This window comes from Solanum verrucosum, unplaced genomic scaffold, assembly GCF_900185275.1.
Source record: "Solanum verrucosum unplaced genomic scaffold, falcon-dt-bn FXZP01000277.1, whole genome shotgun sequence".
In the NCBI taxonomy this organism is placed as follows: Eukaryota; Viridiplantae; Streptophyta; class Magnoliopsida; order Solanales; family Solanaceae; genus Solanum; species Solanum verrucosum.
Window position 1 is genome coordinate 1,937,835 of NW_026019945.1, and position 22,418 is coordinate 1,960,252.

Genomic DNA, 22,418 nt, shown 5'->3' on the forward strand with positions numbered 1-22,418 from the left:
AAAGTGAAAGAGAAGAGGGAGTGAATGTTGTATTGGGAGTCAATGATGACAGTGGCGGATCCAGGATTTTACGACTATGGGTGCTCACTATTTTTAACATAAACTTATATCAATCAAAGAGCGTAATTTTGAGCTAAAATTCCTCAACAAGGGTGGATTTTTTTTATCAATTCAATGCAATAGTCAATCGGATTGATTCAAGAAAAAAGGAACAGACCATCGTAATTACCAAAAAAGCAAACCAACGAGAGGGAGAATTTTTTTCCTTTTGAATTGGAGAACTGAAATGAACGCGCTAGAACAAATTATCTTTCTCCTTCCCTTTTCATTTTTCCTAATTAGATTGATGAGGAAGAAAGAGTTAATAGACATAGAAGATCACGACTGTTTATATTTCAGGGAGACTAAGTTGCATAAATAGACATGAGCAGTGACCGATTCAAGATTTGAAGATCATGATTACTTTTTAAGTTATCAATCATAAAATATAAATGTACAAATTTAATACTTGTCAAAAGAAAGACAATTATATTTGAATATGATAGAGGGAAAAAAATTAATAAAAAAACCTAGAATATGAATTATTTTGAAAAAAGAAAAAGGAATCTTGTATAAGAATTTGTTTTAAAAAAAGAGTTAGCAAAAAAGGTAGTTTATGAAAGGAAAAAAAGAACAGGGAGAAAAAAAGTTGAAATAAAAAGCTAGCTCTCGGTGGGAATCGAACCTGGACAGAGAGCAATATTACAACCTTGAGGACCCGAAATCAACCACCACACCAACTAAACCATTTGTTTATTGGGTGCTCACCTTTTATTTTATACGATACTGTCTTAATTTCTATATAAGTATATATAATCGATACGAGGTTAATGGGTGCTCGAGCACCCGAAATGGTCCATGTGGGTACGCCCCTGAATGATGATGATTCTGAACAAAAAGCGAGTGGAAATCAAGAATCTGGAGGAGTTGAAAACGCAGAAGAGGAGTTTCATTTGGATTTAGCGATTATGATATCTTTGTTGGATTCGAAGATATCTTGTCAAAGTGAATCAACTGACAAACACATATTGTATGTAAATAGTTCATTTCCACTTCACAAGTCAAATTTTGCATCCGAATAGAGTTGTGGAGAGGTTTATTTAGAATTCTAGAAGCCCTTAAATATTTCAAGAAGACAATAGAATGTCCTTAGATTATGTAGAATTTTTTATAGAGGAACCAAAATGTAAATAGTTTAGGGACTTGTAAAGTAATTTTAAATTACACTTTAGTCCTTAAGTTGTAGTATAAATAAATGTGTCATTCATTTGAAACAAGGCATCTCTCAAGTGTAAAGCTTTCTTCCAAGTAATACAAAGCGGGCTTACTTGAGCTTATTCGTGAGTAAGTTGTCAAGTGCCACACGGAACATTAGTAAGACTCTAAGTCAGTGATATGAAGTTCTCTAGGAACGAAAAATTAGTAAGACTCTAAATCCGTGATAGGAAGTTCTCCGGGAACGATATGGATGACAAGATCTCTAAATCCGTGATATGAAATTTAGCATAATTTTTATTAAGTTTGATAAAAAAAAAAGGAAAAAAAAGTTTATAAAAAGAAATTCATTTTTTTCATTAAGTAACTTTCACATATAGCCACTTAAAAATAGTCTAATTACTCTCCATAACTATAGTTTGATAATTACAATTCGTACCTACATGTTATAGGGAAAGCCACTTTAAAATTGCCTAATTACTCTCCATAGCTATAGTTTGATAATTACAATTCGTACCTACATGTTATAGAGAGGAGAGAGGCGAGTGAGACCAGGAGAGAGAGGAGAGAGGCGAGCGAGACCGGGAGAGAGCGGAGAGAGGCGAGCTAGAGAGGGCAAAAAGTGGGAGAAAGGTGAATTATATATATATTATCAATTAGATAATTGTATATTATACATATGTATTTGTATATATGGCAAGCGAAATTTCATTATGATCCATCACCAAGTGGTGAAAACAGAGGTGATGACAAGATCGTGTTGGGTTTTAGCAAGGTTTGAATGGAAAATAAGAAGAGGAAAAATGGAAAAGTGGGGGAACTAATTTTGGATGGAAAATGAAAAATCATTGCAAAAGTGCAAATGAAAAGTCATTTCTCCCATATTGGTAGAAGAAAGAAAATTGTTGTCCTTATATTAGGAAACACTTCCTTTAGTTCTTAAAAGGTTAAGAAGAAGGTGCCCCTCGTGCCGTCGTCACTCGGCCTCGGATTTGATTGATAATATTTTTGGACAAAATTTATTTAATCAATCTTGCTAATCTATCAATCCTGTTAATCTTTTCTCTTATAAATTAATTCAGAATGTTAGTTAAATAACATAATTAATTTGGCGCAACATAATTTATTTGAAATTCGCGTGCAACGGTAATAACGATTTGAATGGACCTGTTCCTTCCGAAAAGTCGTTACTTTTCCCAAAAGACACAACCTTCTGGAAAAAATGGGTCTGAACAGACGCGTTCCTTGTTGCAAATGACTATAAACAAGAGGTCTTTTTTCGTTTTTTCAAACACTGAATTTTTTTTCTCTTTGCATATATTTTCTAACATAAACAAAATTGTCGATCGACTGAGTGTGTGTGCTATTGTTGTTGTTCTTACGTTCGCTGAAGTTATTGAAGTTTGAGGTACCGCTACTTCTCTAACAGGTTAATCCGTTTTATCTTGGGAGAAATTAATTTGTAACCTTGGGTACAGTGAGGGATTAAATTTCTTAAGGAAACACAATGATTTCTGTGGACTCGGATTAAAAGCATTCTGTCTATTTCATCTTATTTCTGTTTCTTTTTTACTAACTGAATACAGGAGATAACAGATCGTACACAGCGCGTAGTAGTTTGGCTCATAGTCTTCATATATATACCAGTAGCGAAATTTCATTATGATCCATCACCAATGCAGGTTTTGCATCACTACATTTCATGATTATGTGATAGAGCTTAATACATCTTATTTTGGTTTCTTATTCTTATTACTTGTCCTTTGCCATCAGGTCTTGATTACAGAAAATCCCAAGTCCTGTTCACATTTTCTTACCAATGTTTGTGGTCAGTCTCTCCTACTTGCCTCTCCCATTGTTTCACACCTTCATTCCCCGCTAACATCGTTCTTTTTTGGCTGGTACAGGTTGCTGATTCTGCACAACACAATGAGAATGGTGAAAAAAGTTGAGCTAGGAAAGAATTTTTGAGGAGCGTAGTCTGATGATAGAAATTTAGTTTGTGCACTATAATTATACGCTTTAAAAATATACTATATTAGATATTCTCTTCGTGAAAACATGTTTCTTGCATCAAGAGTTCTGGTGATATCCCTAGTTAAATATGTAGAATGTTGTTTTTGGTGTAGGGTTCATTCATCAATATGAGCATCAGATTTCTCAAAAATAAGAACTAGTCAACTTGGCTCGTGTACGCAGACCTTACCTATCTCGTGAAGGTAGAGAATCTGTTTCTGAAAGACCCGCGGTATTTCTCTTCTATATCCACACAAGTGTATTTCTCTTTTCATTTTTGTACATTCAGAGTCTATACGCATACATTCAGTTTATTTATTTTTCATCACATAATAACCAATACAAATCAATACACCCTTTTACTCTCAGCTACATTCACTGAGAACAAAGCAGGAAAATCATGAAACATAAAACCCAAAAAATGAAAACAATCAAAACAAAACAAATACAAACAAGTCAATCAACTCTTTATCAGAATCCCAACAGTACAGATAATCCAGCTAAAGCTGCAGCAGGGCCAACAAAGCACATGACGATCGACGAAGCACCACTCTTCGGAGGAGAAGGAGGTGATGATTCTTGAGAAGGAGCTGGAGTTGGGTTAGTCTCACCTGAGTCAGATGGTGGTGATGGTGCCTCCTCACCAGACGGGGCCGGAGACGGAGGAACTTCATCTACTGATGGGGAAGGAGGGGGAGAAGAAGCTGTTTGGTTGTGGCGACTTCTATCAGCCATGACCACAAGGTACAACTTTTCATTCTTGACACAGTTGTCATGAACACCACTAATGAAGTAGTATGGACCAGAGTGGTTAAACTTAACCACACTGTGTCCATCACTATACTTCTCAATAGGAGAAGCAGTGTTGCAATTGTCAAAATCTGCCTTGTTTACAAGAAGCACTGAGTCTTTATCAGCAGAGTAGTGAAAAGCTGCCAAAAAAAAGGTATCAGAAGTCATAATCAAATTAAACTTATACATTGTCTAGAGTGAGGTGAAACCATGATCTAGAGTTAGTGGATTTCTGAACGAATAAGAGCATATAAGTATTATAAGTTCAATTGAACCCCATATTTTTTTACATGAAAGATTGAATCGTCATGAATCATGAACTTCAAGTATAGTGAGTATACTGGTAGAGCTTTAAGATTGAACCATCATGAATCATGGATTTGCCTCTTAGAGTTCTTTTTATATGTATATATAGTTTGAGCCAAAAGTAATGTATTAAAATGAATTCATAGGACCGTGTTAGATTCGCCTCTGACTCATAGAGATCAATTTTGAAAATAGGACGATAATAAGAGGCACTTCCTAAACAAATATGTGATCTTTTCACAAACAGTTAATCAGATTTACTGTTTGTTTTTTCGAGTTAGTATAGATGGACTAATATAAAGGACAAAAATTGAAATGAATATATAAACTTACATAAAGTGTCACCAATTTGGAATCTACTCCTCTCAGCCCATTGATTGTAATTATTAGCATTTGCATCCATAGGGACACTCCAATCTCCAGAGCCTCCAACTTTAAACTCATAACAATTGGCATTTTGTAACAACATCAAAATATTGACCAAGCCCAAAACATAAAAAACTTTTTTATTTGATCTTGTACTTGTTATTTGAGCCATTGGAAAAATAAAATAAAGAACACAAAAAATAAAATAAAATTAATGTTAGATGAAATAGAAAACTATATGGTTGATGAGAATGGAGAATGAAAATGTGGGATATTTGTAGGTGCAAATTTGGATGGAACTTTACAAGCTGTGGCAGTGAAGCTTTTGTTTCTTTTAGTTATTCTTATTCACCTTTAGATTTCTTAACTACTATGACAAAGCATAAAGCCAAAGAGAGGAACTTGTTGTTTTTGAGTACTTTTTAGTAAACTTATTTTTGGGATTATTCTTTTCTTCAACATTATCAAGAATTTTTTCAAGTCTTGTGTGTTGAGTTGAGGAATCCTTTTCCTTTTTCTTTGTTTTTTCTGTTGGTATTCGTATTGAGGCCCTGATTAATTTGGATTCATGCAATGTAAAATCCATATAAAGGAGAATGCAAGTTTTTTTATATCCCAAATTCAAATCCGATTTTTTATTCTAGTATTCACATTGAGGTTTCGATTAATCTAAATTAATGCCGTGTAAAATCTATTTAAAAGGGAAACACTCATTAGTAGGTTTTTCATATTCAAGATTCAAATTCGAGTTAGAAGTGAAGGAATTTTTTTACCTTTTTTTTCTGTCTATTTGTATTGAGGTTTCGATTAATCCGAATTCATGCTGTGTAAAATCCATTTAAAGGAAAAAGCACTCGTTAGCAAGATTTTTCATATTCATAATTCAAATTTAAAATTTTTGATTAAAAATGAAGAAACTTTATTTATTCCAATACAATCTTTAACGATGAATCTACGAAAATCACAAATCTCTTTTATCATACATGATAAATTTTTACACAAAAGTGGAAAAAGAAGGTGGAGTATATAGGTAAACGGAGTATTTTTGTGATAAAAGGTTGTGTTTGGTATTAAGAGTAACATGAAGGTGAAATAGAGAAACTAATATTTTCAACAACGAAAAGGAAAATATTAACTTAAGCTTGTATATCTAATGTTGACTGCTACATATTGTTGACCAAAAGTCCTAATGATTTTGGACCAAATGTGAGGTGGACTATTTCAAACCCTAGTTCCAATCACAAAAATAACGTTTACTAATCACATTTTTATCGTACTTTTAAGGAACAATTATTATCATGAAATTCGATTACAAAAGTTGAAAATGCCTATTCATAAATTTTTTCCTTTCAAACATTGCTTGGTATAAAACTGAGTCGACTTGAAACTCAACTCTTAACTCATTTGGATTGGCTGGATTTTGATTTGATCCATCTTGATGTGAGTGAAATTTGATTAAAATTCAATAAAATGAAAATTACACTTAAAATCGTGCTTTGTCTGTTATGAAATTATCAATATACAAGAGTTAAATAACAAATTCTATTTGTACAAACCAACAAATTAAACTTTCATCGAAATTCTATTCAATTGAGCTCAATTAGAAAAAACTAACACACTCGAGTCGTGTAATAATTACTTTAAAATTAGTAAATTACATCTATTAAGCTCAACTATTAATGTGTCAATTTAATAATTGACACAAAATCTTAATGATTTATGACCAAAAATATGGTTGACCATTTCTAAACTTACCAAGCCAAATGAACAAATCCACGACACTATTATTTTCTGCAAAAAAACATCAATATTTCCAACACACGCGCCGCCGTCAGCGCGTCAAAAAATGTCTCAATAAACAAACAGCCTTCTGATTTTCCACTTTTTTCTCGCTGGATCCCACGTCTTCCTCGCTAGCTCAGAGTGTGAAAATGTCACCGCCAATACTCAAAACTGTAAAACACCATACTTCCCAAAAAAAGAAAAAAAAAGTTTAGTCAAGTATATGTAAATTAGGAAAAAGATCACTTTTTTATGTTGATTTTTGTGTGTTTCTTGAATTTCTGTCAAATGGGTAGCTAGGAAACCAAGTTTTATGATCTGGGGTTGTCCCATTTTTGTTTTTCTTGTTGAAAATCTGATCTGGGTTCCTGAGCTGCAGCCGTTGGGCTTCAAAGATTGTTTTTTTTTTTGTTTGGTTTGAGGAGTTTTCAAGAATGTGGAGGGACCCTGGAGCTCCTGCTGATTCTTTCTACCAGGTTCGCCCTGAATGTACAAATGTTCCCAAAACAAGATTCAGAATCAAGGTTAGTTTTTTCAATTTTGTATGGTAAGGGGTATTGTATTACATTTGTGTTTTTTGAATAGATTTTTGGTATGAGCTTATATGAAGAAGTTGGGATTCTAACTTGTTTGGGATTGAGGCGTAGTTGTTGTTGTGTGTTAGAAGCTTTTCTGGGAAAACTAGTGATGTGAATGAATGAGGTAGTCTATTGTCTTATGTTGTGGGATGTATTGAGATGATTGAAAAGATCATGTGTTTTATTGAGATGAAGATGTTTAGCTGTCAGACCTTATACTTGGGTTCTAAATTGGGATCATCAACTGCAATTAGCATCAGCCAAATCAAATGATCGGCGGCTGCCAATGTCTCTCATGGTAACAAAAATGTAGAACCAAATATCTATTGGAAGTAATAAAGACTTCATAGTAGAACATAGATGTTTTGCTTGCGGTTTGCTCCTCAGAATTTGATAGTGGCACAAAGCCTTATTGTTTGAAACTTTTTTCGGTTTGCATTCCAATTTTAGTAGTTGGGACTGGAACTTGGTCCAAGATTACCTGGTTTTAAGTTGGGGGAGGTAGATGTTCACCTGAATTTCCTTTTACATGTTTCATAAGTTGTACTTGCAGATTAAACTACACTTTCCGTCCCAATTTAAGTGTCTTAGTTTGGTTAGGCACACAGTTTAAGAAAAAAGGGAGACTTTTGAATTTTGTGGTCTTAAATTAAAGATTTGTATAGTCTTTTAAATCTTGTGGTTTTAAACTTGTCGTGTAGAATATTGAAATTGGAAATCTCGCTAAATATAGAAAGAGACACTCTTTTTGGGACAAACCAAAATGGGAAGTAAGACACTTAAATTGGGACGGAGGGAGTAAATGTTATCCTGTTCCTTCAATCTGGACAAATAATCTTTACTCTTTAGACTCTTCTCACTCTTTAACCTGGCAAATCAGTAAATTCAATTGGATGACATTTCCAGGTTTTAAACTCATGAGGCTGGTGTGCAACATTTAATGAGTAACTGCATGATGATTAGCACAGAACATATCTCCCTCTTTGTTCCATAACGCACGTGGCACATGTGGTGTGAACTAGTTTGAGCTGTATCTTAAGTCTGAACTATGGGAATCTAGTGTAGAGTATATACAAGTCCTCACTTGTGTCACATCTGATGTGTGCATGCCTTGGCTGATGCGCCTTTTTATTGTGAAAAGAATTGAATTTTTCATTTATCTGTTTACCATCACAAATAAGAATTCAAAAACACTATCTACGTTATCAATCTTATAATAACGTTCAGAAGTAGTTCTTACATTTCCCTTGAATAAGTTGAACTCCTTACTAAAAATCCCATATCTCCTGTATCTGTGTTGCCGGATATATATTATCTATTGATCTACTTATTCAGGCTGGGAAAACCTTAAGTGCAAGGAAATGGCGTGCTGCATTTACATCAGAAGGTTATCTTGATATTGGCAAAACACTGAGTCGAGTTTATCGTGGGGTAAGTTTGACTTATTGATGTCAAAGTTTTTGAAGGATTACGATACTCTTTTCAGTTTTTGTGGTACTGATTCAATGAATATCCATTACACATAAATTCCTGAAAAGATGATTAGCATAGAAGTCTGCTAACCATCAAATTTCTATGACATAATAGGGGATTCATCCATCAATGAGAGGTGAAGTTTGGGAATTTTTATTGGGTTGTTATGATCCAAAGAGCACATTTGAAGAACGAGAGCACATACGACAACGGAGGAGGTAATTTACTTTCTTTATTGCCTAAGTTTGGAAAACATATATAGCACTTGAATTTTTCCATTTTACAACACTTGATAATTGCAGTTCATCACTTGACTTCAGTAGGGTAGCATGGTATTTTATTTATACTGTTGGAGGTGACCTGAAAATTGTTTTCAGCTGAAAACGGCTCCATATAGGATCATCGGTGACAGAATTAAAAAACCAGTAGCTCATCAAAATGGTTTAAACTCTGTACGTAGACGTTACCAAATTTGACAAGTTCATTACAGCAAGGAGATTGTTATTCATCATAAGAATACACATTGCTACATCATCACTACTAATGGCAAGAGAAATGTTTGGGAATGAGGCTTAGTTGATCATCGTTCATTGATATAATTTGGCTCAAATTATCTTCACATGTAAAATGAGGATAATTTTACCATTCCTGAGTATAAACTAACACTGATCCATAAGCAATTTCCATACCCTATTGTTGACCTGGATTTCTGTTGTGTACGCTCAGGGTCCAGTATGCTGTACTGAAAGAAGAATGCCGCACGATGTTTCCCATGATTGGAAGTGGTAGTTTTATTACTGCCCCTGTAATTACGGAAAACGGTGACCCTATTGTAGATCCTATTACTCTCCAAGAGGCACAAGCAGCAAAAGAATTAAATTCAGGTGGTCAACAAAACAGTAATCCTGGATGTGAAATGGTAAAGGAGCATGACAAAAGAATAATCCAGTGGAAACTCTCATTACACCAGATAGGTTGGTTATCTATATAGATTGCATGTACTTGCTAAACAACAACTTGTTGTAATGTTTTCTTTCTCTAAAAAGTGTTTACCTAGTACCTACCGACATATTTCTGTTGGGCAAATCAAGTACTCCCTCCATTGCAATTTATGTGACACTCTTTCCATTCTAGTCATTCCCGAAAAGAATGACATGTTCCATATTTAGTAACAACCATTTCAATCTTCCTATTTTACTTTTAATGAAATGATTTATAGCCACAAATTTTCTCTGACTTATTTGAAATGACAAGTTTCAAAAGTCTACCCTTTTCTCTTAAACTCCATGCCTAGTCAAACACTTTCACATAAATTGGGATGGAGGGAGTAGTAATTTAACTTTGGATGTACCACATGTTTATCCGGCACTCTTCAAAATCACTTGTTGGTACTCTTTCTCTTCAGGTTGTTTATCTAGTAACCATTCAGTCTGGTTTACGTGTTTATGCTAGGACTCGATGTTGTTCGGACCGACAGGACACTTGTCTTTTATGAGAAACAGGAGAATCTATCCAAGCTTTGGGATATTCTGTCTGTTTATGCTTGGTTTGACAAAGATATCAATTATTGTCAAGGTGGGTTGTCATATTATCTTCTTGATATGAAATTGTGTACATTATAGCTTCTCTTTGATCCGATAACTGACCATTATGGTCCGGCCCTTCCTTGGAAATCGTGCATAGCAGGAGTTTTGTTCACCATACTGCCTTATTTTTTTTTTAGCTTCTCTTTGATCCGGTCAAATGCATACATATTTGTTGATAAACTATTTTTAAAAGGTGATACCTTTTTCCATAGCACTTGTATGTGATATCATTAGCATTATCTATATCGAGTTATCAGTGCATAGAATCAAAAGACTTACCAACTAATCAAAAGAGAAAGGGTAAAACAAAGGTACAAAAGAAACAGCATTCCTTCCATTTTCTTTGTCAATGCATTAGAGTCTCCTTATGTTATTTTGTTTCTGCAGTTGTTTATCCTGTTTCTCTATTGAATATTAAGCTCTTGACAATGCTGAGCAGGAATGAGCGATCTCTGTTCTCCCATGATTCTTCTTCTTGATGATGAAGCCGATGCATTTTGGTGCTTTGAACGCCTAATGAGGAGACTGGTATATATTAACATTTCTGTACTCTTATACAAACTGTTTCATCATTCTAATGTTGTAAATCATATTTTTGAAATGCCTTATCTTCTCATTATTAGATCAGCAATAGATATTGTCGGCATTGTATTGTACTGTACGATTAGGACAATTCCGTCCCCCTTTCCAGTTGAAGGGAAGTATATTATAAGATTAGGAAATTAGTCATGATAGGGAGGGAAATACTCATGAATCAAATAGAAGAAGAATTTCCCTTTCCTTATCAAGGAAGAATGTTGTACTTCAATAGCTATATTTTCGATTTGCAGCTTCTATTATTGGTGTTACTGTATGGATTATGCTTTTTGCAGTTCTCGCGACTAATACCAACCGTTGTGTGAAATTTTAAAGAGAGGAAATTTCAGATGCACCGAGAGGTCTGTCGGAGTAGAGGCACAGCTGAGTAATCTAGCTTCAGTAACACAAGTTATTGATCCTAAACTTCATCACCACTTAGGTATGATCTTTCCCCTTTAATCTATACACATCGAGTCCAGTAAAGGAACAATTTATCGTCTTATTTCTTCGTGAAATGAATATCATTCTGATCATGTCTCACAGAGACATTAGGTGGAGGTGATTACCTATTTGCTATCCGGATGCTCATGGTTTTGTTCCGTCGAGAATTCTCTTTTGCTGATTCGTTATATCTTTGGGAGGTAGGATTTCTCTCCTGAATACTCACTTTTCTTAGTCTCTAAATTTTGAACTTCTCGGTTATCGCCTTTTTGCAACAGATGATGTGGGCCTTGGAATACGATCCCGACTTGTTTCTTATGTATGAAGACCCTGACTTAGCTGCTGCAAAATCTGAAGGATCTAAAGGAAGAACAAAATCGACACGCCAGTGTGGGAAGTTTGAGAGAGAAAATCTGAAAAATCGAAGCAAAGGTGCTGAAGCTCCCCTCCCAATTTCCGTTTTCCTAGTAGCCAGTGTCCTTAAAGACAAGAGCACAAAGTTGCTTACAGAAGCTAAAGGACTAGACGACGTTGTTCAGGTTGGTTTCAAAAGTACATGAAGTTAAACATTATTTTGATCTCCAAGTTCCAACTCAAATAGTAAGAAAAATCTTTCGAATCTTATTGTAATAATATATTTGAACTATAACAGATACTGAATGACATGACCGGGAACCTGGACGCGAAGAAGGCTTGCACTAGTGCAATGAAACTTCACAAGAAATATCTTAAAAAGGTAATGTACATCTACCTCAGGTGCAACATTACAAGTACTACTCTCTCCGATCCTAATAACACGTTCCAATAATACTTGTCGTTTTAGAAAATCAAAATGATATCCTTGCTACTCAAATATGTTGTGAATTTCACTTTCTAACGATGATTGCTTAAAACAGGCAGCCAATGCCAACATGTAACAAAACACAAAAGCCAAAGCAGGCGCGCTACGCAATTCAATAAGCCATGTAGCTAATGTAAAATGAAGCTTATGATGGTACTTCCTCTGTTCAATGTTGAAACAGTATTGCTACAGGGTAAGAATGCTATCGCGATTTCCGATATTAATTCAGATATTTTTGGCTATGTTGAGGAAGAGTTACTGTTTTCGAATACATTACTATGGCTTGATTTTGTTGAAGCCAATGTAAATTTCCATTTGTCATCCACCACCTCCAATTTGGGAGTATTTTTGTATACTAAGACACTCTTCAATAGGTTGTAACAACATAACACATTTTCTTTTGTAGTTTCATATTGGAAAACATTTCCTTAGTACCAAACACAGCTTTATGAGCGACCATTTATTCAACATAAAGCTTACACTAGCTATAGCTAGATGGACAAAACACGATAAGAGGGGTTGCTCAGATGGTAAACAAGCTTTACACACGATGGTGTTTATTATTATTATACTAAACGCGCTAGTTTTAGTACTCATGAACTTTTATACGTACTGATTAGAAGTAGCATTCAGTAGGCTCGATGTTGCAGGCGCGGGGGAGGGACCGAGTTCTCTGTGACATGAGCTCGGGCTCCCGCGTCACCATCGTTTTAAGTGCCGGACAGCGGCATTTAGTGTCAATGTTCCTCAATTCTTGGCAGCATTGTTGGAGATGTTCCTGTTGGTTGCGCATTTCATGGTCGTCTTTCGTCACCATGCTTAGCTCCTTTCTTGAAAGGAGCATCCTGCAATATTCAGTGACGTACGTAGAGTTTTATTCGTCACTCTATATGTTACACTAAAATTCAGAGTACTATGATGGTTAAAATATTTAAATGTCATTATGTCAATGTCAATTAGAATAGGGAAAAAGGACAAATATACCTCTAAACTATCGTAAATGGTATGCAGATACCCTTCTTCATACTTTAGGGACATTGGTGCCCCTGCCGTCCAAAAACTAGAGCATATATACCCTTTATACAAAGGGACATCTACGACATCGGATCGATGAATAAGATTGCGCCACGTGTCCCTATTTAGTCTTCCGTTAGAGTGAAGGGCATATACGCTCTAGTTTTTGGATGGCAGGGGCACCAATATGACGGAGGATATCTGCATATCATTTACGATAGTTCAGGGGTATATTTGTCCTTTTTCCCATTAGAATATAGAAACTACATAAAACAAATTTAGTAGTAGAAGGTACAATAATTGAGGATTTAAAATATTTAGAAGATAAATGAAAAAACAGATTTAAAGAGAAACCTTTGATTTTCTAAATATATAGTAATAATGTGGAATATTTAGAAGATAAATGAAAAAACAGATTTAAAGAGAAACCTTTGATTTTCTAAATATATAGTAATAATGTGGAACACAATAATTTTTTGACCACATGTCCTAGAGGGGACGGGGATTATTTTAAGACGTTATTTTCTGTCTCAATTTTTTAGTTACATTGTATTATTTTTCAATTAGTGTACTCAGACTGATTATATAGTGTGTAATATATACTCTGTATTATTAATTTGACAATTTTTTTAAAACCTGCAGTGGTTGAGCCTATGCGTCTGGATCTGCTCTTGGCAACTTTGTGGATTTTTGATATCATCCTCCTCCGTCACGGCAACTGTGACGGAGAACTTGTTGGCATTTGCAAATGCCAACAAACACAACAGAAGAGCAGCACCTAGTGAAATCTTCCCCATGACAACAATATAATTAATCAGATGTGTTTAAATTTATTTTTTTTTTGCAAGTGCTTGTGATGGTGAAGTAGCCAATTTTAAAGGTCAATTTATAGCTGATTGAATGGTTTGCATGTTAAATACGTGTTGCATCACTGCAAATTATGTAGATGAAAAAATAAAAGTTATCATCACAAGAGAAAGTAATTAACGTGGCTGCCTTTTACCTTCCGTGTGTCAATTTTTACATGCAAATGCTGCCGAAAAAGTTCTTTGTTTGTGCTAAGAATTTCTGCGTCCGAAAATAGATGGGAATTTGATTTCCTTATATGGATTTGTATGGTCCTTCCTTCATAAGTTAGGTTTTGGCCTTTTGGGGTTAAAATAGACTCAAGATCCATCTTTACATGGTATTAGAGTTAGATCTATCATAATTATTTGTTTACTGATATTGGATCCCCATATTATAGTGTCCACACTCCCATTAACGATTTACCGATGTTGGGCCCCATATTATGGTGTCTACGCTCCAGTTAAGGAGGAGTTAACTATTTTTCAATGTTGGGCCCCCATATTATAATGTTCACGCTTCATTTAACGAGGTATGAGCGTGTGTAGGAGTGTTAAGAAGTTATAGCGTTCAAGCTCCAATTAACAAGGATTTAACGATTTACCGATGTAGGGCTTCCATATTATAGTGTTCACGTTTCAGTTAACGAGGTCTAAATGTGCGGCAGAGTGTTAAGAAATTATAGTGTTCACGCTTGAGTTAACGAGGTCTGGGTGCACGGAGGAGTGTTAAGAAATTATAGTGTTCACGCTTTAGTTAACGAGGTCTGATTGTACGATGAAATGTTAAGAATTCCCACATCAGAAAAGGGATGATAATTTGATCTTCTTATATAAATTTGAACAATCCTCCCCTTATAAGCTAATTTTTGAGTTGAGTTAGGCTCAAAATCTATCTTTAGCGACAAATTCGCAATTAGTTAAAATGCACATGAGCATTAAGACTAAAATTAATTAACAAGCACATAAAACAAGTCTCAAGTCTCTTTCATTTCCCATAAGATAAAACCAAATTAACTCTGGCTTACTTACCATACATACACACGATGGTGTGTTTATTATTATAGTACTTTCAACGTAATTTTTATACTGATCGAGCTTCTATATCAATTAGAAGCTACATTGAGTAGGCTGAATGTTACACATACGCGGAATATAACGAGCTTTCCCTAACATGCGTTGCGCCTCTTCGCCTTGTCTACCGCAATCCTGCATCACCATTTTCTTAAGCGCTGGGCATCGGCATTGAGTGTCCATGTTCCTCAATTCTTGGCAACATTGTTGGAGATGTTCTTGTGCTTGGTTGATCTCATGATCGTCATCTGTTACCATGCTCAACTCGTCGTTAAAGTGTTGATGGCTTCTTGAAATATACATCCTGAAATCAGTAACGTACTTAGAATTTTATAATATATAGTATGTGAAAATTTGACTTACTGTTATGAAAGGACTTTTAAGAAAATTTGAGTCGATATTATAACTAAAGTTGTATGTTTGTGTAAAGGCGTTATTATGTGTCATTGGTCTATTTTGTAAAACGTGGTATAAATTCTAAAATGAAATTTATATATTTGTAAACTACGTAAAAAGTACTATAAGTCATAATAATTGGTAATTCAAAATATTTAATAGATATATGAAAATTTACAGTAAAAATAGACTTGTTTGAATCTCAAAATCTAAAATGTGTCACAAAAATTGAGACAAAGAAATAGCTTGTTTGGTCGATTAGTAACTCTAATAGCACTATTTATGGAAAAAAGTACTTTTCAAAAGAAACCATTTATATTTAGCTAATCAATTTGACAACATTTATGAGCAACAATGATATATGAACCAAATTTCTAAAAACTTATTGTTCAAAGATATTTTTCAAAAGAGCACTTTAACTTCTTTTAAAAACTATTTTTCTTTTTAACTTTTGAAAACAACGTTTACGTATAGTTAAATAGTTTTTACCTGCAGTGGTTAAGTTTCTGACTCTGAATCTGCTCTTGACAACTTTGTGGATTGTCAATATCGTCCTCCGTCACGGCCACCGTGACGGAGAACGTGTTAGCATTTGCAAATGCTAACAAGCACAATAGAAGAACAGCAACAAGTGAATTCTTCCCCATGGATAATTATTTTTGGTAATTAATTGCAATTTGCAAATGCTTGTGATGGTGAAATTAGTGGATTTTAAGGGTGTATTTATAGCTGATTGGATGGTTTGCATGTTAAGTACGTGTTAAGTGAAAGGCTAATTAGGTAGATGAAAAAAATTAATTAATGTTAATCATCAAAAGAAAAAGTAATTAAACGTGGCTGGCTGTAACCTTCCGTGTGTCAATTTTAACATGCAAATGATGCCGAAAAAGCTCTTTGTTCGGATTCGCAATCAATAAGGGTGGGGTTACAGTATCAGGTACGCGTTCAGATAAATTTAATAATAATTTATATTTATATTGGTGAATATGAATAAATATTTAATTACAAACGTGTAATAACTATAACGAGCTATATGTTTAATGATAAGTTTAGAAATTCATAATGTAAATTTGAATTTGCGCTTAAAAGTTTCATATTGGAGGGTAAGCTCTCCCTAACAAAGGCCAGTTCGTACATGTACTTATACAAATTCAATAAATACGTAGAAATATTTATTCCGCTTTTGTTTAGCAATGCTTTTGCAAATTGATTTTATTTTTATTTTTGTAAAATTAATGTTCTAAAATAATATAAATTGTGACTCGACTTAAAACAAGTTGAAATTTTTTACTTGGCTATATATGGAGTATACTATATACTGTATTATTGTTTAATAGGCTATATATTACTAAATACTATATACTATTGTTTATTATTAATACTGAAATTAGTGATGGATAAAATTTCATAGATAAATATAAAAAATTTCATGTTAATCCTATTTAGCTACGGATTAGCGACAAATTATAAGAAAATTCAATTAGCTAACTAAGAGTTATTTAACTACTAATTAGCTGGGAATTACTGACAAATTTCATAGCTAATTCCGCGTTTTAGAGTAATGATAGTTAGTATAATCAAACTCTAAAGCCTATCATCCACCTTTTGAACTTTCTTTTTAAAAAAAAAAAATTGAGCCAACACAAATTAACCAGCTATATCTCATCACCCAAAGTTAATTAATAAACATGAAAAAAGATGGACTTTTCATTTGAATATAAATTTAAAGAGATATAAACAAAGATATGATCATACAACATTTTTTTCTTTCTTTCTTCATTTTGCTGTCACAACTTGATTACATTACTCTTCAACTTCAAAGCTCAATGTAATGGTACCTTGTAATAATATATATATATAGAAATGTGACCATTTTAAAAATGTACCACGTAAAATGGGACAGAAGGAGAGTAGTATAAGCTAGCGCACCACAAAGTATATTAAAGAAATAATTTAAGTTATATATACCGTCATGTTGAGTGATGATCAGTGTAACCAATCCGTCAAAAGAAGGAAAGTTAAGAGGGCAAGCAAAACTGCTGGTAAAACACCAAATTTGGTTTTGAATGCTGCAGTGTTTTTAGGAAACTCTGGTGGAAGCGCACATTCTTCCCCATTGAAGAACACCTTAGAAGGGAATCCATCGCCACCATCGACGTTAATATGTGGTGTATTCTTCTTCAAAAATGAAATAATTGATTGTTGTTTTCCAGGTACTCTTGGATCCTTATTAGGATTAGTCCCATTAACCTCTCCTACCAAGAATTTCAAACCAGGTAAACCTTGCATAAATATAGTGCTGCTCTTTTCTTTAGGTAACTTTGTACCGTTAAACGAGTACACGTTTTCATAGCCATTAGCTACATCTTTCTTCATTTGGATCGCGGAAAACCAGTTTTCAAACGCGTTGTTTCCCCAGTTGAAGAGCGTTATACGCGCAGTCCATCCTGTCTTGTAGTTACTATCAACATGCCAATTGATGCTCACTCCACAATTATCAGGACAAGGTAGTTTCTTAGGCATAGGACCAAGATGTTTGATATTGCTCCAAGCTTTCGCCATTAGGTCCCTATTTTCAAAAGGGACGAGTAGCGCGTCTGGAGGGAGAAGTAGTGGCTTTTTGTTCGCGTCACATTTAGACGTCTGTTCACAGCCACAAGCGCAAGTGTTGCAGGGGATAACAGATTCAGCATAATAAGCTGAGAAAGAAACACAACATTTGGCTGCTTTGGGCTTAGGACGAGTAATGTTACAAGTAATTTGCCAGCTAGCAACAGCAGTAGCAATTCCGATTCCTTTAGGATCCGGGAATGCTGATGGATCAATTCTGACTGGCGGTCCACATGTATAAGACGGGTTAATTGTTCCCACGATTTTCCAGTTTTGAGGTGGATTTAACGCGGTTCTGTTTAAATCAGGTGGAAGTTTGAAAACTTCCATCTGGAAAATGGACCTTGCTTCTGTTTCATTCATGATAGGTGACAGAAGAGTTCCGTTTCTGCAACAATAAGGCAACTTCCCAATTTTGTCATCGTTTGCTTTCTCCTTAGGTAAATCGGAAATGATTGGTTTCTTTTGGCAATTTATCACAGGAGTGAAATCGAAATCCTTGTAATATTGTCCTTGTGGTCCGTAAATACACTCAGAAGGATCTATTTTGTGAGTATGCGCACCTTTAATGGTGTTAATGAACTCGTTCCTCATCCACTCCCACGTTAAGTTCCAATGATCAAGACGACCCAAAGGATTAAGATTGTCAATTGTGACTTGAGCTTGGTACCTATTTGCGAATGCTGATAGAACATCGTATGTTATGGAGAGGTCTCCATAACGACGAGGCATGAACTTGGTGATCACCTTCTTGGGCTTGAATTTAGGATCCCTCTTGCAGCAAACATGCATGTAAGTTTCTGCAAAAGAGTTAACTATCAGTATAATCTACACATAAACATCGAAACCATTAGTTATGCTCGAACACCAAATTGAACACAAGTATACATTTGTTAATTTGATGTAAACACCTGATGCAGATAAGTGTTAGACATACGTACTATAGCGCTTAGGAGCAGGGCATTTGTATCCTTCATTGACGAGCTTGATTGTTGAAGGCATTGGATTTGTTTTCTCTTTAAGACCAAATTGCGTCCCCTTAATATTGATTTGAGCTGACATCTGAGTAAAATCACCGGCGGTATCAATCGCCGTTTTCAAATCGGATTGTGGATACCCAGCCAATGTTGTACCATTTTTACCCACTCGTACCGGAAATCCATCGCCGTCAATTGCAACCGCACCGTCCGCCGATACTAAAAGCTCTTTATGCTGAAATCCGACGAAAACTTGCCATGATTTCAGCTCAAAAATCCCTGCATTCAACACCGTTAACATGGACTTAAATGACCATCCCTGTGCAGATACATTCTTCACTAATGGATATATCTTTTCTCGTCCATCGAAATTATAGGTAATGAAGATTCCATCGCAAGTCTCTTGCTCCGGTGGCGGTGCTGCCGGTTTTTCCTCTCCGCCGTAATCCTGCCCGTTACATGTTCGACAATTGTACGCAAACAAAACTAAGACGACCCAAGAGATATTCCTCCATGGAATTTGCATTCCTTTAATTATGGAGGAATATATCTGGGTTTTTTTTTTAAAATGATTTTGTTTGCGTATTTCGGATCACATTCACGGGAATGATGAAAGCAGAAGAGAGCGGTGATCGATGACCACCAGCTAATGCCGTTGTGTGAAATGACACAACGGCGTGGGGGTGGTAGGGGAAAAATGGACAAAAATGGAGAGAAGAAAAACAGAGATAATAATAAAGAGAAGATTGTAAGACCTTTTCAACTTTGCTCTCTTCCTCTAATTTTAGCTATTATTGCGGAGAACACATAGAAATGTAATAAAAACTTCTATGGATGCTAAGTTTTATTGGCTATGTTAATCATATATACTGAGAGAAATTGACATGGCAATATATATCTTTGGCATAATACATATAAACATGACTATTAACTTGGCGTCAGCTTGCAACTATGACCTTTAACTTTGGGTGTACACAAGTAGACACTTAAACTTGTATAAAATTGCATATTCATCCTACATGGCACATTGCATGGCAATTTTGTATCCTACATGGCATCATACGTATATTATGTCATGTAGGACATGTGTGTCTATTTATTTAAATTTTATACAAGTTTAAGTGTTTACTTGTGCACACTCAAAGTTTGAGGGCATAGTTGTCAACTGAAGTCAAGTTAAATGTCATATTATGCCTATATCTTTTGTGCAGTGCAGTCAACGGTATTAAGTGTCATGTTCGGTCATGACTCCGGTCTCCATCTATTTCAGCTTATTTGTCTTAGTTAATTTGTACTAGTTGATCAATCAAATAAAATTTTCTTGGACCATTTTAATTGTACCCTCAAACATAAGGGATCATTTTTTGCATTTATTCAATCAAATTATATACATGGAAAAACTAGCCAACCAATCAACCTACTAACAATGGAATGGGGAAAAAGCATAACACGTCGCAATAAAAGCTTGATCCGAGGCATCAGCAAAACACTATAATCTGTTCTAGCCCCAAGGAGAATACAAGAAAGAACAGGTAGTTATCCACTCCAAATGAAGTAGCTCGTCAGCATCAGCTCTATGTCTGTGAATTTCCAAGTACAGGAATTTACTATAACACCATATGTACCTGAATAAATTGGGAAAAATGAGAAGATTAAGAATTTTAGCACTTGTTTTGCATGGAATGTTGATGAATTCATAATCATGAGGAGACATACTCACTGAGTCACACTAAATCAGGCAGCAGCTATTTCCTCAAGGCTGACTCTATCTTCAACCACCTGTGTTTTTGGTTTCAAGTCTATGAATTGATTCGACTTTCCAGCTAGGTGTGAGATACTAACCCTACCTACACGCTTGATATATTCAGCCACGGCATTCATTTCTTCCAGTGAAATGTATATGTATTTCCCATGACACCAGATATAGTCTCCCTGATGAAAACACATTCACATTGTCATTTTCAGCAACACTTTAGGAAGCAACTAACTTGAATGAAGCTGAACAACAAACATTTACCTACTATATGTAAGTTCCACTCTGAATGTTTTCGATCAAGCAGGGAAACCACTAAACTATCTAGTATTAAACTAAATAACTTACATTTCAGACATTATGCGTTGAGGAGAAACAGGATAATGAAAAGACGTGGGAACTAAAGTTTGAAGTAAATTCGACATGGTAACTATAGCTCCCCAATGGATAAAGAAGTTAAAATTCACTATAGTAAAGTAAAACATGCACTGCCTCGAGATTAGTTTGTCCAGAACTGTGGAAACAAGGAGCCTTGAAAGGTAAACTATATCGAAAAAGTTGTCAGAGCAAAAAGTAGAAAATTTACCCATTTCTTCGAGTGAATTGATCCGATTGATGCACTCCTGTCAAATAAAAGATACAGGCTGTAATCAACAATGACAAGAGAGAAGAAAGAATTCTACATTGGTAAAAAACACACAGCTTATGTTCCTATTCATACAAAATGATCAATTTATACTGTAATCTGTTAAAAAGAACAATTCAAAACAAACAATCTTCCTGGATCCTTTTTCCTGCTAAGAACTATACAGAGAAGCAATATTCTACCAAAGACCTGGATGGAGAACCAACTCAGAAATGGTAAAAGCGGGAAAAGGTGCTTACTTGAATCCTTAACTTAAAATCTGCGGAAAGATCCTCTAACGGCACACATTTGTGTGTCTGCAACAGTATAGGAATATATTAGACCGATCAACATGTGTCAATGAGTAGAACTTAACTATAACTCATGTATTCTGAAGTATGATACAGTTATAAGGAACATCCTCAAGCCATGTATCAAGATTACTTATGTCAAACTAGGTTTCACTGAACTGTAAATCAAGTGCCATAACATCTATTTCAAACTTTCAATAAACATGCTCAATCATATATTAAACCTAAGTTCTTCAATTTCAATGCCGCACCTGTATCAACCCGATGTGGGTGTGGTTGTGGTGGGATCCATACCAGATCTGGTCAACCGATTTTTGGTACTTTGACCAAATTCGAGGGAAAAATTCTGGACAAATTCAATAATTTTTGTAACCAAAACAAAAACTAATATGAAATTAAAGAAAATGGGATACATTTTATATATAAATTTCTATTGTCACTTCCTTTCCTTTTATCTCCTTCCAGGATTTTCCTCTTGATCAATATTTTCTCCTCAAGTTATCCATATAGTATCTCATAATTTAGTCTTGCCTTCACGAGTAAAAATAACATTCATTCGCACCATATCTTTCAAAAATAGCCACTATCATAGAATTTCAAATTTCATAGATGTAAATCCGTGACAATCAATTTAAAACATCATGACAATAATTTTTTTTCAATTAAAAGCGTTGAAAAGTAATTATTTGTGACTTTACTTGTTCCATGAACAAAGGCTTTATTCATGAACTCATATAACTTCAGATCCACCGAGGTAGGGGTAAGATCTGCGCACACTCTATTATACTCAGATGCCACT

General features: G+C 34.9%; 5 protein-coding genes across 5 annotated transcripts; 1 reads left to right on the top strand and 4 right to left on the bottom strand.

Moving 5' to 3' along the window:
* Positions 1-3,563: 3,563 nt before the first annotated feature.
* On the bottom strand, positions 3,564-4,981 carry LOC125840280 (early nodulin-like protein 3). Its single transcript, XM_049519249.1, has 2 exons — positions 4,702-4,981; positions 3,564-4,202 (listed from the first exon to the last, which is right to left on the bottom strand). The coding sequence occupies exons 1-2, from the start codon at positions 4,904-4,906 to the stop codon at positions 3,742-3,744; spliced, it is 666 nt and encodes a 221-aa protein (XP_049375206.1). The 5' UTR covers positions 4,907-4,981; the 3' UTR covers positions 3,564-3,741.
* Positions 4,982-6,647: 1,666 nt separating this feature from the next.
* LOC125840949 (GTPase-activating protein GYP7-like) lies at positions 6,648-12,139 on the top strand. Its single transcript, XM_049519938.1, has 11 exons — positions 6,648-7,040; positions 8,430-8,525; positions 8,682-8,785; positions 9,294-9,541; positions 10,020-10,142; positions 10,593-10,681; positions 11,066-11,171; positions 11,276-11,373; positions 11,452-11,712; positions 11,826-11,909; positions 12,070-12,139. The coding sequence occupies exons 1-11, from the start codon at positions 6,951-6,953 to the stop codon at positions 12,088-12,090; spliced, it is 1,320 nt and encodes a 439-aa protein (XP_049375895.1). The 5' UTR covers positions 6,648-6,950; the 3' UTR covers positions 12,091-12,139.
* A 480-nt stretch (positions 12,140-12,619) lies between these two features.
* Positions 12,620-13,825, bottom strand: LOC125840987 (2S seed storage albumin protein-like). The gene is made up of 2 exons (XM_049519981.1): positions 13,665-13,825; positions 12,620-12,859 (listed from the first exon to the last, which is right to left on the bottom strand). The coding sequence occupies exons 1-2, from the start codon at positions 13,823-13,825 to the stop codon at positions 12,631-12,633; spliced, it is 390 nt and encodes a 129-aa protein (XP_049375938.1). The 3' UTR covers positions 12,620-12,630.
* Positions 13,826-14,983: 1,158 nt separating this feature from the next.
* Positions 14,984-15,990, bottom strand: LOC125840976 (2S seed storage albumin protein-like). The gene is made up of 2 exons (XM_049519969.1): positions 15,833-15,990; positions 14,984-15,251 (listed from the first exon to the last, which is right to left on the bottom strand). Exons 1-2 carry the CDS (start codon positions 15,988-15,990, stop codon positions 14,984-14,986), a joined length of 426 nt encoding a protein of 141 aa, XP_049375926.1.
* Positions 15,991-17,311: 1,321 nt separating this feature from the next.
* On the bottom strand, positions 17,312-19,612 carry LOC125840887 (COBRA-like protein 10). Its single transcript, XM_049519866.1, has 2 exons — positions 18,895-19,612; positions 17,312-18,753 (listed from the first exon to the last, which is right to left on the bottom strand). Exons 1-2 carry the CDS (start codon positions 19,454-19,456, stop codon positions 17,330-17,332), a joined length of 1,986 nt encoding a protein of 661 aa, XP_049375823.1. The 5' UTR covers positions 19,457-19,612; the 3' UTR covers positions 17,312-17,329.
* Between the last annotated feature and the right edge of the window lie 2,806 nt (positions 19,613-22,418).

Excerpts from the sequence above, each read along its gene's own strand:
- LOC125840280 (XM_049519249.1), bottom strand. The coding sequence starts at position 4,906 with ATGGCTCAAATAACAAGTACAAGATCAAATAAAAAAGTTTTTTATGTT. Across the intron at positions 4,203-4,701 it reads CCAAATTGGTGACACTTTAT|CTTTTCACTACTCTGCTGAT; the intron begins GTAAGTTTATAT and ends TTTTTTTGGCAG.
- LOC125840949 (XM_049519938.1), top strand. The coding sequence starts at position 6,951 with ATGTGGAGGGACCCTGGAGCTCCTGCTGATTCTTTCTACCAGGTTCGC. Across the intron at positions 10,143-10,592 it reads AGATATCAATTATTGTCAAG|GAATGAGCGATCTCTGTTCT; the intron begins GTGGGTTGTCAT and ends AATGCTGAGCAG. Across the intron at positions 11,713-11,825 it reads GACTAGACGACGTTGTTCAG|ATACTGAATGACATGACCGG; the intron begins GTTGGTTTCAAA and ends GAACTATAACAG.
- LOC125840987 (XM_049519981.1), bottom strand. The coding sequence starts at position 13,825 with ATGGGGAAGATTTCACTAGGTGCTGCTCTTCTGTTGTGTTTGTTGGCA. Across the intron at positions 12,860-13,664 it reads CATAGGCTCAACCACTGCAG|GATGCTCCTTTCAAGAAAGG; the intron begins GTTTTAAAAAAA and ends TGAATATTGCAG.
- LOC125840976 (XM_049519969.1), bottom strand. The coding sequence starts at position 15,990 with ATGGGGAAGAATTCACTTGTTGCTGTTCTTCTATTGTGCTTGTTAGCA. Across the intron at positions 15,252-15,832 it reads CAGAAACTTAACCACTGCAG|GATGTATATTTCAAGAAGCC; the intron begins GTAAAAACTATT and ends TACTGATTTCAG.
- LOC125840887 (XM_049519866.1), bottom strand. The coding sequence starts at position 19,456 with ATGCAAATTCCATGGAGGAATATCTCTTGGGTCGTCTTAGTTTTGTTT. Across the intron at positions 18,754-18,894 it reads CCCTGCTCCTAAGCGCTATA|AAACTTACATGCATGTTTGC; the intron begins GTACGTATGTCT and ends ACTCTTTTGCAG.